The sequence below is a fragment of the Lutjanus erythropterus genome, chromosome 15 (genome assembly GCF_056507025.1).
Source record: "Lutjanus erythropterus isolate fLutEry1 chromosome 15, fLutEry1.hap2, whole genome shotgun sequence".
NCBI classification, from domain to species: Eukaryota; Metazoa; Chordata; class Actinopteri; order Lutjaniformes; family Lutjanidae; genus Lutjanus; species Lutjanus erythropterus.
Genome location: NC_139331.1, coordinates 16,351,919 through 16,367,812, shown reverse-complemented (window position 1 = coordinate 16,367,812; position 15,894 = coordinate 16,351,919). Strand labels below are relative to the sequence as shown.

General features: G+C 39.4%; 1 protein-coding gene across 1 annotated transcript in view; it reads right to left on the bottom strand.

Moving 5' to 3' along the window:
* The window catches only part of LOC146314213 (uncharacterized), a 38,674-nt gene that overhangs the window by 5,735 nt on the left and 17,045 nt on the right, over nt 1-15,894 (bottom strand). The window contains exons 6-8 of the mRNA XM_084737596.1: nt 2,467-2,566; nt 1,793-1,830; nt 1,515-1,690 (exon numbers count right to left, since the gene is read on the bottom strand). Coding sequence (XP_084593722.1) covers nt 1,515-1,690; nt 1,793-1,830; nt 2,467-2,566 — 314 coding nt within the window. The remainder of the gene's footprint in view (nt 1-1,514; nt 1,691-1,792; nt 1,831-2,466; nt 2,567-15,894) is intronic.

The following is a 15,894-nucleotide window of genomic DNA, read 5'->3' as shown; positions in this document are numbered from 1 at the left end:
AGGAACTACCTTTCAAGGGTTCCTTTAGTCCATTGTTGTCTGTTTTTCCACCCACAAAGATCAGGCACATTAGTCCACTGACGTACATTCATCAGCATTTTTTTGACTAGGCCTTATAGTTTCAGGTTAGGTTTCATTATCAATAAGGCCTGAACTTTGTTGTCAGTCCATCTGCCTCATGCTTTCTTCTGTAAATCCATGTTGATGTGTTGAAGCACAACACAACTGGTTTGTGACTGCAGTTTTTTTTTTTGAATGATAGTTAAAATAAAATGCTGTAAATACTAGGTTAAACAGAAATGTTCTGTGCTGCACAGCCACATCCAAAGTCCCTGTATTTTTGGAAAGTACTACCCTAGGGACTTGGGGGGGTTAAAATAATGTCCCCAAAACTTTATTTAGACCCTGGTCCCTATGGTGGAAATGCACTGAGTTCTTTCAAAGGTTCTTCGTCCCTGGGGAAAGTTTGTGCAGTGGAAACACTCCTTTATTTGGAAGAGAAAACAGAGGCAAATGGTAAAATCATTCCCCAAACTGTCAGGTTTTAACATCCATCACAGTTCACAGAACGACTTCCTGACTCAACTTTGACCTAAAGGGGTTCATGCAGTTTTTGTGGCCAATTAGGGATTATTCTAGACATTTTTGATGCTCACACTTTGTGTTTTGGCCCAAAATAAAGGCCTGAAAGCTTTGGGTTTCACACTTTGTTGTGGCCCTATTTTCACATCACAGTGATTATTTTTGTCAGTATAATGGTATAATTTTCAATAGAAATTGTGGTCAAAACCAGGAGTTCCCAAATTGTTTCAGCTTTTTTGTATACAAAATACATCATGAATTGCCATAACACTGATAAACTATGGATAAATAACAAAATAAACCATGAATTTAAATGTACATGAAAGTTATTTATTTCATTATTAGAGTACATCACAGCGATACTAAAAAATTTGCTGTGCGTAATGTTACTTTTTTTCAGCACCTCATGTCAAATGAAACACTACACGATTTTAATTTGAAACAGATACAGGAAGTGTTGAGTTTGAAGAGGGAAAACAAAATATTCCATTCTAAAATATTCCCATCATTCCTGGACTGAGGAGTCTGTTAAGTTAAATTTGTTAAATTTGTTTGTAATGTCTCTGTTCTGTATTTTGTAATTGTGTTTTAAAGTCGCTGTTCCTGTGTTGAATGTCATTATAGGACTGATATCAGTGAGAGCTGCTTTTTTGCCATTTTGTCATTCCATGCTTCCTGTCACTTTGAGGAAATACAGGTATGTATTTCATTCTTCCTATTGGTGACCTAATAACAACAGATCTTGACATTTCAAGTCCCGAACCCAAGTGTGGGACACACAGGTCAAGACTGCAAAAAAAAAAAAGCTATAAAATAAGACCCAAAGAAAAGACCATAATTATTTTCTGAGGTTAACTGACATTATACAAACACACACCACCCTGCTATCCACACATGTATGTGATGACATATCACTTGGTGTGTCTTCTCACCTCACTCCCATCTTACAGTCCATGACACACGGGAAGTCAAACTCAGCCAGCAGATCCTCCATCTGGTTGTACTTCTGCCCATCCTTCTCTACATCTCCATGGTAACCGGGGACATATGGGCGTAGCACGTCCCTCATCAGGAGGGACAAACAGCGCTGCTCACAGTCACAGTGTTTCTAAAGAACATCAATGACAAGTTGTTATCAATGTGGGTACGCTTGGCTTCACTGATTCAGAATAAACCTGAACACATCAAAGTAACTTTCTGGTTGTCTTACTTTTAATATACGGCCGTTTGCTCCCGCCTTGAAGCTCCCTGTGAAAAGACACACTTTTACTGTGAAACAACTGCAGAAAATGATAAGATACAGTAAACGGGACGAGCTCGACTTCAAGGGCAACTCCATCTGCATCGTTTTCCAGGTTTTTAAATGGAAACTCCCACTCAGCCATTAGCAATAAGCAGTGATGTAGGTTACAGCACAAATGACCTCTCCTCCTCTCTTTCATCCTAAGGGCTTTATATGTAGTGTCATCATGCAGAATCCTACATCAGGTCATGCAGGAAAATGTTTTTAGAGGGGCTTGGAAAAACAGCATTTTCACATTAAAACATACATTTTTCGATGAATACATAAGGAACGCTACTGGAAAACTAGAGAATGTTATAAAAAACAAATAACTAACTAACTAAATAAATAATAATAATAAAATAATGGATCCACCCTTCAAGTTATTTGGGATCAAAGTGTGGTTAAAACTGTTCTAAACCAACAATTCTAATTTTTGATTTCTTTTCTGTCAGCAGATCAATTTCACAAACTTAACTGGCTTCATGAGGAACAGCTGCAGGCTCTTATTTTTATTACTTGGTGAGTCGGTGCCCTGAGGCTAGGCAACTGTCTCATTTATGTTTTTATTTTAATAAACCATGTCATTTGTGTCCACACACCTGCGTGTCCTGCCAGTTGTATCCAGGGATATTTCTTCTTGAAGGACATGACAAACGGCGACCAATGGACCATGTTCTTTATCTTCTTCCAAGACTTGTGCTGCAAACACAAACACACAAAGACAACATAAGTTATTATCTTTCACAAACAATTCTGAACGTGGAATTTAATAACCACATGTGTATTTAAGAACCTGTATGTGTTATACCGTTACCTAACTGGAAGCGATGCTAAATAGAACTACATAGAAACAAGGCTGACGTGAAAAAAGTACGTTAGTTATGAGTAAGCAGGCCAGACACTTGGAGAAACACAAGCGACACCGCTGTGACAGTTCGCTCGCTCGCTGTATGTTAGGAAACAGTGTTACTGTAATGCGGCTTTTCTGACGTCTTTATTTCAGTGAAGATATTTATGGTCACTGGCCAAAGATACATCACCTATAATGATGCTTAAACCAAACTGACTGTCTTTTAAAAGTGATTTTGTTTTTCTGGTTATGCAAACTATTCGGACAAAGTTTACCAACTCCATGGAAACTTGTAAAACATGAACTTAGCTGAGTCTAATAAACGATCAATTCCTCAGATGACAGTGTGTAGTCACTTGAAAATCTCCCTGGAAAGCAGCAGTTTAAGTTCTTCTACTTTTGTCCTTTTTTACTGTGTCGTTTAAAGGCCATGAGCAAAACAAGTCTTTAAAACACACACACACACACACACACACACACACACACACGCACAGTGGGGCATCCCTGACCCTGGGGAGCTGTTTTCAATCTCTCTCTCTCTCTGCCAGGTTCTCCCACACTCTCTTTTTTTCCTTCTTTAGATGTTTTAGAACACTTAAACTAAACTCTAGAGGATCGAGCTGGGGTTTCCCCTGGTAACACACACAGTCGCACACACACACACACACACACACACACACACACACACACACACACACACACACATTTTCTCCAAGGGCTCTCCCTGTCCCTGGCAAGGATACACTGAACTGCGGGACTCCTGCCACACACACACAAACTCATTGACAAACTGAGACATATGCTGTCTCTGACACACAAACACACACAGCGAGTTGTTCTCAACATCAACAGCTTTTATCTCGGTGACCACAGACTGATTGAAGTCTGGTTCTCTCTTTTCTTCAGCTCTCCAGTCCAGTTCTCTGATGGAAAAACTTCTTCTGCAGATATATCAATATTTAATTGTCGAAGAAAGACGTGTTAAGCTCTAAAAGTACAGTGTGTTCCCCGTGCATAACAATGTTTACCGGATGCATACATAACAAGTTAAAACAAATATTTGAAGAACAAGAAGTGTGACATATGGAGCAAAAACAAGGGGCGAAACTTTAAATAAATAACAAATAAAACCACCCTCTGTTGTTGTTGAAGAACTTGTATTTTTGGATGTGGACCCAATTTTCCCTTGTTTTTGTGTTTAAGTCACTAATGGGGACCACAGTTTTTTGAAATTTGTCCAGTATTGTGCACTGTCAAAGCATGTCCACTCAAAGGTCCCACCAACAGCCTTTCAGCAGCAGAGCGTTTTGCCTGCTTGATTATGATGACTTGCTCTAATTTTTGGATTTGGTCTCCTGTCCTTGCTTTTTGTGCTTCTACTACGAATAAGTAGTTAAATTGTTTCTTTTCTGTCTGTCTTTATGATCACAAGTGTACACAGGGTCTTTTATTTTGAAAATTGACCAGATTCTCTCTGCTTTTTCTGTGTCTGACTTCCTGCCCTGCTGAATCTGCTCTGTGCACACTGACACAGCATCCATCAAAAATAGGCTCGGCGCACATTGGAAGCGAAGCAGCGCAGAGCACAAAAAACTGAAAAAGAGGGCCCAAGTTGAAAAATGGTGAAGTCACCCTTTAAAACTAAACGCTCTTTATACCCATGAGCCTTAATATTGTCCTGCTATCATTACGTGCTATTTGTGCTGCATGTTGCAACACTCATTAAAGCCACAGTGCAGTAAATCACTCTCTTATTGAATAACATATCCAGAAGAAAGACACAGTTTTTGATGCCCGCAGCATTACATCAGATGGAAAAACTCCAGATGTCTTGTTCTGTGGGTTTAAACAATGCTTGGCTGTGCAACACTGTGGCAGAGTTATCAGTAGATGGATGCAACAAAAAGAAAAAAGAGAAATGTTTTGAGGAGTTTACCCATGGAAAAAAAACGAATTACAGATGCTTGATACAGCTCTCTCTAGATGTAAAAGCCACCCTTAAATGATCACATCTGGTCACTAATTGCATATTGTGTAAGGTAATATTTATGCTGCCCTATTCTACAGAAGAGATGTGTTCTCTCCATGTAAATGGTGTGATCTCACACACAGAAGACTTCCTGTGGTCTGCAGATACCAAGAGAAATAATATCATGTCTACAAATAACCAGCAGAGAGAAGAAGAGAGATGAGAGGAGTGGAGAGCAGAGGATAAGATAAGAGAAGAAGAGGACCATAGAAGGAGATATATAACCCATGTCACATAATCTGGACCTGACGAAAATTCATCAGCTGATAGCATGACTATCTATGGTTAGTTGCGCACATACACACACACACACACACACACACGCACGCACATGCACACACTTTCCCATCCATCTCCCCCTCTCTCTCTGTCTCTGTCTCATGAAGAATCACATGAGGGGGTTTTCTCTGCACCACTGAAGGAGAGAAGAAAAAGTCTCGCCCCCTTACAAAAACTAAAACACACACACACACACACACACACACACACACACGTGTACAGGTCACATGGTGGAAACTAACTGCGAGGAGGGTCAACTAAACTGGGTCTCAGAGACAGGCTTGATCCTGAGATATCATCACAATTGTTACCATTTATCTTCTGAAAATGAAACAACTGCAAGTTAAGTAGCAAAGCTCAGTATTTCTAGAAGTTCACTGAGCTGATTTCTTGGGTACAAATAATCCCATGTTTCCTATCTTTCTTTTCACTTTTTATTGTGAATTAGCTCGTAGTTTGGTAAGTTTTAAATGGATAGCTCAGATTTTTTGATGTGGGGCTGCCTGTGGTACTTACCAATAGTCAGTGTTTTATCTACAGTCGATGCTGGTCAGCACGCCCCAAGTTTGGAGAAACAGAGAGGAGCGCTAGCATGGAAGCTAAGCAATGTCCTGATGTGGACAGGGTCAGCAGCAAATAGTATTTTAGCCACTTAAAGAAGGCCCACCTAAAAAAAAATAGCGTCAGATCAAGTGTTTGAATATTTATACCACTATACTTTGCCATCAGATACCTTTTCTCAAAAGGAAATCGCTCTTACACAAGCCAAATATCACTCTCTCCAAACCAACCAAACTCCATGAGCAAATCAGTAACTTTTCATCGCAGAACAAAGGAATTGCTGGACTATCAATGCTGTAACCTGTTTGTGTTTCTGTGTGACTTCAATGTTTTAAAAGGATAGTTCGGATTCACTGAAGTCAAACAATAACACAAACTAACTAACAGATTGAGGCAGCGGTAGACCAGCAACTCCATAGTTCTGCGAGGTAAAATGACTGATTTTGCCAATGGAGACTGGCTTATATAATAACAGTTTTTAATCTGAAAAGGCTGTCTGACACCAAAGTAAAGCTTTGAAAATATTCTAAATATAGCATGCACTTAAAATGGTATAGATTTTTTTGGGGTGGATTTTTTTTTTACCACAATACCTTTTGCTGCTGACCCAGTCCACACCAATTCATTCATCCAATCCTGGCTTCAAAACAGAATGCACTCCAATAGAGATTCAATATGGTTTAAATTAAGATGACAGCGGCCTGGAGGCAAGAGGTATTATCCATTAGAAGGTTTCACTGGGAATCTCCATGTGTCAATGGATAGGTTCGACTAGAAACACATCCACTGTCAGCTTTTCCTGAATAAATGAAGGCTGAAATGAAACAACAGGGCAAAAACCTCAAAGAAACGCTCTCACAATTTTGAATTTTCCCTCCGAGCTATTGGCAGTAGTTTCACATTTTAATCAGCAAACATTTCAATCACTGTTGCTGGCTTTTACGCAGTTATGGGAAATACAGTAGTGATGAAGCGTTTTAGACCAGGGCACAAAGCGTACGGTATTCCCCTTCTCATTTTTTCCACCATCTCTAGTCAGTCAGTTAGCAAGAGAGCAAGAGTATCAGGCTACAGCTTGGTAAGTAGCCAGGGTCTGCGCTTTCTCTGTCAACTCAGACTGTTATCCATCTACCATGTTGCCCACTTACAGCTGGTGTGTGTGTGTGTGTGAGAAAAGAGAAAGTCTGCACTTTCTCAAGTGTGAGTAATAACACAGGTTGTCACAGCATGTAGATTTAGGAGCTGGAGACATTAAAATGCAATCAGAGGAGGAGATGTTTGGTTTGTGTCTAATTAAAAAAAGACTACGACTATTTAACAGCACTATTATAGCTCAATAAAGTCTAACTCCCAGTGCTGTGAAACATCACTACACAAGGACTAAATCAAGGTATAAAAAGCATTCTGCAAGCCTGACATAGAAGTACCTGAAGGTGGCTGGTGCGGAGGTGGATGATGGTAATGATAAAGATGGCTCCGACTGACACAACAACACTCCACAGTGAATACAGCCATGCAGACCACATCATGGCTGAGGAGGTAACAAACTGACAAGACTGATTATCTGTTCCGTTCTCCTGCAAAAGCAAACTCTGTCTCTCCTCTCTACTCCGCTTTAAAAACTGCGGCTCGTCTTTCTATGCCCCACCAACATTTACACGTGTGCGTGTGTGTGTGTCTAAGTGTGTGCAGTGATAAACAATTGTGGGTCATTTGATTGGCAAAACAAAGGGCAAACATTATATGGACATGCAAATCACCACTCAGGTCACAACATTTCAAAGACACAGACAGAGCTGAGTGTGTGTGTGTGTGTGTGTGTGTGTGTGTGTGTGTGTGTGTGTGTGGGTGGGTGTGTGTGTGTGTGTGTGTGTGTGTGTGTGTGTGTGTATGTGTGTGTGTGCGTGGGTGTGTGGGTGTGTGAGTGCGAATGTTCTGGTAGAAGCTAGAGGCGTCTTCATGAAAAAAGCAAACTAAATGTTTACGTTTATACCTGTTTTTCTGCTTATATATGTTTGAATATGGATGCAAGTTTGTGTAAGTAAATGTGTAAACATGCATGTGTGTGTGCGACACAGAAAGATTGTGACATAGGTTGCAACACATCCCTCACACACCTCAGAATGGCAAGCTTATAAAGAGACAATGATGCACCTTCGGCCTGCAACATCTGAGATTTTATAAACTAAAAACTAACATTAATTAATTCTCTTCATAACAATCTGCATGTGCGATTTTTACCTGAATATACTGACAGGGCTTTTTCTTGTAAATGGGTCTAAGATGCTCTTTCAATAGCTTGTGGAACAATAATTTCACAGCTGGCAGATGACAATCGCCTTGTGTGCGAGTGTGTGTGAAAATGAAATTTGCATGAATGTGTTTAAATCTAGAGCAGATAAAAATTGCTTTGCGAAAAGTCAAGTTTCAAAAGATTTGTATAAACAATATTTGCACTTGTGGAGACATTTTAAGAATGTGTAAGTTTTTTTTTCATGATTTCAAGGATACACAAAAGGTTTAAGAAAAAAGATTCCCTTTTAGGTACAACTTTCTAAGACCAACCTTATAAATGATTTATGCACTCACTTTAATGATGATTTATAATAATCTTATTAATTAGATTATAAACATATTAATAAGCTGTTATAACACATTGGATAAAAAAGGGCAGTAGTGACCTGTTAGCCTGTGTCCAGACCTTCCAATCTGCCAATCCACTCCACTGAGTTGGCTGTTTCTCTGAATATGATAATGACGTGTAACAAGTTGAAAATTCAGCCTGATATCAGGCTAGTGACCTGTTGCTTGCCAAATATTGAATTGAAATTTATCTGTACCGTTAAGCCTCAGTTATAGGCATAACTTAATAGTCAAAAAGTTTCATTTGGCATTAAATAAGCATATCAAATTACCAGAATCATACACTAAGGCTTTGGCAATATAGTTTACCTTGAAATTTTCAGCATGCACTGTTTTACACTTTACAATAAGACTCCCTTTGCCAGTTATAAATGGTAGTAACTCACTAGTAAGATTGATTAGTAATAAGCAGTAACTGGATCTTGCCAAATAATAAGCCCACATTGGTGTATTGATTAAAACTGTGTTATAACTTGTATATAACTTAGTGGTATATGCAAACAGTCTAATCGAAATAAACTTGAAACTGAAAAATGACAAAGTGCAATATTTTTTTTTTATAAAGGAAAAATGTGTGAAAAAACTGCTTATATAATGAAGTATTGTGGTGACACAGAGATGGCCTGGCATACAAATCGACTTCTCTTGATGTAAGAAAATATGTTTGTTTGGTACAAACCCAAACAAGTCTTACATCATCACGATTTTAATCTTTTTTTTCTCAGTGAAAATGAAAATTGTTCAATTCAAAAACGACCATTCCTGCAAACTGTGAATTAAATCACAGTTTCTGTCAAAATAATTGAAATATTTTTTTTCCCCTCACAGGCCTAAAACAGTCTGTAATATACAGTACATTCTTCTTGGATGTGGAGATATTCCGACAGACGCCAGTTGCTGCTGTTCATTCCTGCTCAGTATAAAAACTTAGACTTAGATGACCTAAATAAACACAAACTCTTAATTTGATAGTGTCACTGTTCCCTTTTCTCAATATCAGTGCAAGCATTATTTTTCATAACACCATATTTAATGTGTTTAAAGGGATATTTCAGATTTTTTGAAGTGTGATAAGTATGAGGTCATAGTCATCCATAGTTTGTATATCACCTACAGTAGATGGCGGTCTGCACGCCCCCAGGTAGGAGAAGCAGCAGGAGTAACAGTGCAGGAACCAAAGCACTGCTGTGCAGTGTATTGCTTTGGTGGAGTTTCCCATTGGAAAAGGCTGTATAGCGGCAAAGTAAGGGATTGAAAATATTCTAAATATAGTGTACAATTAAACTGATATTGATTTTTTTAGATGGGCCTGAAAAACTGCAAAACCTATTTTAGTCACCTTAAAAAATTAGGTGGCTAAAACACATTTTGCTGCAGACCCTGTCCACAGCAGTAAATTGCTTAGTTTCTACTGTATTCCTCTCTGCTTCTCCAAACGGGGGCCGTGTCGACCGCCATCGACTGTAGGTAACACACTGAATGTTGACAAGTATCACATATAACCTCATCAAATAATATGAACTATCCCTTTAAAACTGTACTGTAAAAACTGTAACTATCCCACTACAATTTCACCAAAATACTGGCTATTTCACAAAAAAAAAGTAATTAAACCTTAAGGACTCAAAAAATAGCTTGTCAAACAAAAAACACTTCAAGTCGTATTTGAACTACATTGATATTGATGAGTATTTCTCACAACTCCACTTCATAAAAATCCCTTTAATTGTCAGACATGTCATATTATTCAGACACCTTTGTTTCTTTGGAAGGTAGCTACTTTAAAAAAATGTCATAGTGGTATTTGCACATGATGAAATTTAGCATGGAATACAATTCAAGAAGGCGTTGAAGTGGCGAGTCCATGCACGCACACACACACCCACACAAACGCACACACACACACTCTCTCTCTCTCTCTTTCTGCCTAAAACGTCCCTGACAGTCAGCCTCTTTGTCTCCCTCTCATCTTTTTCTGGCTCGTTGCTCTCCGGCGGTCTCTCTGCGTCTCTCCTATCTCTATCCCCAGACCAGCTGGATGACAAGCAGAGAGAGCAGGAAAAACAGTGAAGTTTCCATTGAGAGACAGAGAGAGAGAGAGAGAGAGAAAGAGAGAGAGAGAGAGAGAGAGAGAGAGAGAGAGAGAGGGAGAGGAAACGGTAAGAGAAGGAACTTCTTGCAGACAGGAAGTGGGGGGGTTGCCGCTTGCCTCAGCGACAGTATTTTCCACATCCGCCGCTGACTACAAACAAAAGAAAGAAAGAAAAAAAAAAAGGCCTTGCCCTCCGTAAACAACAGAAAGAGCACGGAGGAGAAAAGAAGCACTGAGGCAAAGAGTTTCTATTGGCCCTTAATTATCATCTCCGACAAATGTGCATTGTGTTTTTTGACATCTGCAAACGTGTTTTAATGCAACATACATTTGCATAACAATTAGTCTTATTAATATGTGCATTTATTATATGTAGTGTTGAAAAAGGTGTTGCCCAAAACAAAATGCATACATGTAAGGGAATTTAAAGAGAATTGGGGTAAAAAAAAAAATGCAACCAGATGTCTCTCATTTGCATGCAGGGAGGATTGAAAGGAGGAGGAAAGAGAAGAGAATGGTGTTACAAAAAAAAAAAAAAACGGGGCAAAAGGGTAACTCTGGGTTACAAATGTGTAATGTGAGAGAAGCAGGGGAAACACTGATGCATGCTGATGTTTTCAACGGAGAAGCACTGAGGAAACAACAAGCCTGATATCGCTCACCACAAGGTCCCCTCGCAGATACAAATATTGCAACTGTCTGAGTCTGCAAAGTTTAGAGAGAGAGGCACACACTCACACTCACACACCACACTCAAACACACAGAGACAAAATTAAACTGCACGGAGTGTGATGCAGGCTAAACAACGTGCAGCAGAGTGCATGATAAATCTCTTAGCAACTGAGGCTGGCCAGTGGAAAAAAAAAAAAGTTAGCTTTGCAAAATGTGACCGGACACCTAAAAGAAAAAAAGGGTTGTGTGTTTGTGATGTGGCTGTTCAGTTATGTTATAACTGCATTGCGTAGTTTGATAAGAAAGACCAAATTGAGGTCACAATGGAACATTAAAGAGGACGTCTAACTTTAGATCTAAACTCGACTCTAAATCTGACTTGAATTCAAACAGAAAAGCTTTTGAGGGTTTCTGTGCTTGCTCACGTAATAACCAGCAGAGTACCTATAAAAGCATCGTCATGCTAAAGAGATTATTTGGATTTTTTGAAGAAGTGTTGTATGAGGTACTCATCGATAGTCAGTGTATTGCCTACTGTAGATGGTGGTCGACACACCCCCAGTGTGAAAAAGCAGCAGAAGCACCAGCGCAGTGTATCCACAGGTTGCACCTTCTATATGTAATGCTATTATCAGAACTTGTGTAGACACTTTGGTTTATTACTGAGATTGTATATTAGATTTGATAGTAGGTAAGGATATTTAAGATTTTTAGTGTGGTTGCATGACAGATCTACAGTCCGACAGTCAGTATATTACCTACAGTCGAGACACACCCAGATTATTGAGTAATATTTTCAAATTTTCAGTCAGCTACTAGCATGGAGTTAAGGTAGGGTGCTATGAAATCTGTGTCATGGTTTATTTACAGTAAAGCTACTACAAGGAACTTTCATATTTTGGTGATTTGAAGGCCTGTGTGGACAAAAGCGATACTGTTTCCACCAACATAACCATAGAATATAACATCAAAAATACAATTATCCAAAAAAAATCTATATAACTTCTAATGTAATACTCAGTGTAACTTTGATTCACACAGAATCTGAACCAGTGGCAGGTATTGAAAATAGCTTTATAGAAATTCCCAGTCTTCTCACTGATAGTCTAGTTAAAATATGAAGGTCATATAAGGGCATCAAATTAATTGAGACTTTCATAACTGGTTAAAAAGTCCTTGTAGTAGATTTAAATTCTCAATTCCATGATTCTGGCCATTAATGCTGCCATCAGTCACCACACCCTCATCAAAAAAGACACTTCAGTCCAAATCAAATGATACCGCTGGGGGAAAACCTGCAACAACAGCAATTTTGCCTCGCAGAACACAGCAGCTCCCTGATCTGTTAATTTGTTTGTGCTATTGTGTGACTTTGCTTAATCCAAACTAAACGTTTAATACACCAAAGCCACACAATAACATAAACAACAGACTGAGACAGCGGTAGACCAGCAACTCCCGTGTTCTGTGAGGTAAATTTACAGATTTTGCAGAAGTCTGGTTGAATGAGAGAGAGAGAGCGATAGTTGGCTTATATAACAGTGGTTTCCTGTCAGAAAAGGCTGAACCAAAGAAAAGCAGTGAAAATATTCTAAATATAATTTGGAGTTAAACAGATATAGATATTTTTAGGCAGACATTTTTAAAAATTTAAATGGTAAAAATATGTTTTGCAGCTGACCCTGTCCACAGCAGCTTAGCTTCCTGCACAGTACTCCTCTCTGCTTCTCCAAACAAGAGGCATGCCGACCAAAACCTCCTGTAGGTAATACACTGGTGACTGTGAAGAACCTCATACAACCCCACTTCAAATAATCTGAATTATACATTTCACGTGCAGCTATCAAATCTAATATAAAAAACAGCACGGATATAAACCAAACAGCCTACACAAATTCTGTTATGATGCCATTACATGTAGAAGGTACAACCTGTGGACGGCCTGTCATACATCCCTTTTTTTTGTACAAACACATGCATTCTTGTGTCATAACCAGCAGGGTTTCCCCAATGTGAAACCATGTGAAACCACGCTTCACTTCTGCACTGGATCCAACACGAGATACGCTTTAAAACCAAACTGTCAGCGTCTGTAAGTGCGGGTCAACCTGACTTCTCCACGGCTGGGGCAACTTGAACAGGCAACTCTCACAGGCAAACACACACAGACACACCAAATAAAGAATTGACCGGTGTTTCCCCTCTCACAGTAAACCAAGTAGGCACCCTGTAACACACATATCTGCACACAAATAAGAGTTGGACACACACCCATAAACTTGCAGACTCTCTGTCACACACACACATACAGCTGTGAGAGGGAAACTCGGTTTGACGTCACAAGGCTGCTAGGCAACCGGCCGCCGTGGTAGTGAAGATTTTCCACTGCAGTGCAAACACAGTGTGTGTCTCAGAGTGTGTGTGTGTGTGTGCTGATATTTTGTGTCGACCCACTTGAGTTACAGTTCAGGACGAGAAAATGAGTTTTTTGTCCAGTCTATGCCACAACAAATATAAAAATCTTTTTTGTTGTTGGAGATGAGGTTTGTTTTGATCGGATAAACAAGTGAAGGTGCAAATTAATTTGGGATTTGGGTCTTTGACCCCGTTTCATAGGATCATAAAAAAGTGATGTGAGTCGGTGTGATATAAGTTAAAGTGTGTTGGTAAGAGGAAGAAACACTTTCTGTATGTGTACAGTATCGTGTTGGTCTGAAGAGTGCAACTAGTAAAAGTCGTAGTGTGTTGTGTGAACAGAGGGTGTGTCAGCCTATGTGAGTTCAGTATGGGTGCAGTTCTCATTCCAAAAGACACATCTGTTTAGATAACGGATGCAGCTTTTCATGAAGCTAAGAGGGGTACTGAAGTAAGTCCAAAACTGTAATGCATCCTGAGCTTTACTTACAGTCAGACAGTGGGGGTAACAACACACCTTCTGCATCTTTTATAGTGTGTAAGTCTTGCCCCACTTCTATTCTACTATAATGTCTGTTCTACTAGCTTTAGCTTCTTCTTTCATGCTGAAAGATGATGCAGAGGTTTTCTATACATTGTACAAAAGAAAGCTCCCATGGTAGTTGAAATAAAAAAATAATAATCCAAGCTATAGTTGTAGAGTGTAAAAAACATTATTACATTTTTCAACTAACAATTAATCTATTGATCTTTACGGACCCTGTTGCTTTACCCCCTTAGTGCGCTTGTTTGGGTCGGCGTGATGACTGGACTCGAACCCTGGTGCAGCCCAAACAACCAACCTCTGATCCACCTTGAAGGTGTGGTCTCTGACTGTTATCAAGTGAACTCTGGAAAGGCTCATTTCTGGTATGAACATCATTAGAGCCCATCACAGAAACTTACAATCTGTATGTGTCATTTCAGTGGTTAACTAGAATTACTGCCTTGCAGTTGCAGATGCCTCTGCCAGTTGCCGTTTGTCAAGAAAATATTGGTAGTGAAGAAGGAATTTAATAAAAGGTATTAAATGTACTTTTTGGCAAAATGAAAGTTTTCAATATATACTATACTATGTATGATTCCAATGAATAATTTCCACTGAGAAACATGACATACTTCACTTAGAGGCTATTTTTACAGACGATTACAGAGGACTGATAGAAAGCTGAACATTATGTCGTCACAGTGGGGTTGACCTCTGACCTGTTCGATATAAAATGTCATCACCTCATCATTTTATCCTATTAAACATTTGTGTGAAATGTTGTCATAATTAGCTTATGAACTCTACAGTCAGGGCCAAAAACCTGTTTCATGAGGTCACAGTGACCGTGACCTTTGCCCAACCAATTCTAATCAGTTCATCCTTGAATCCAAGTGGACATTTGTACCAAATCTGAAGAAAAGTGTTGCTGAGATGTCACATCCACAAGAATGAAACAGACCGGTGGATGTACTTACGCACAACCCGAAAACATATGTATTGCCTCCAGGCATGGCTGTTGCTGGCATGGAGGCATAAAAACAGCTAATAATAATTACCTAGAGCCCAAGGTGATCATTTCTAATAACAAATGTTTTTGGCAGATGGTATTCGTTGTTGTCCATATTTCGTTTTTCCGTTGCTCTTCAGTGAAAACACCAGGTGGATATGAAATGAGCTGCACACTGACATCTGAAATTACCTGCACCATCTCCCTGTCCAAAAAGCCCTGCCTACAACCCTTGACTCCGCCATGGCGAGCCCTGTTCAGCTCATGGGCCATCCACACCTGTAAACCGGCCCAGACATAGCCCACCAAGGCATGATCAAAGACCTGAAGAGACAATAAAAACAAAACCGGCCATGGCATGCACAGGCTCACCAGCATTTACCACCCACAACAGTGGAAAATCAGCTTATGAGAAATCATGCGTAGCTGTTCAGTTTGAACCTATGATGGATGCGGAGCTGGTGTTCAAAGGTAAATCGTACCGAAATGATAACAGCTGGGTGTCACATCATAATCAGCTGCTGATGGATTCTTCTCATTTCATTTCCCAGAACTCAACAGAAATTATGTAGAAAGAAAAGCACAGATGCCAATCTACTGCAGGTGCCCTTTTGCTGGCAATTTACTAGAACAAGGAAAACGCCAGCAGCACATATGTGCCTTCTAACCTTGGAAAGATGCCCAACAGTCAAAAGATCAGCCAAATAGCATCTATATATGGCGCTGTTCAGATCCTAGCCTGTACCAGTTAGTGCATACTCTCAAAAAACTTAGTTGATATAATCCAAAAGCTAATGACCATAACATACCCAATGTGTTTGACTGTGTTTATACAAAAAAAAAAGAAAATGTCATGCTTGCTTGGGTGAATGATACAAAATGAATAATGAATACATCCACAATGACGCAGAGGTCTTTAATACAAAATATAAACCTACAACTGTGATAAA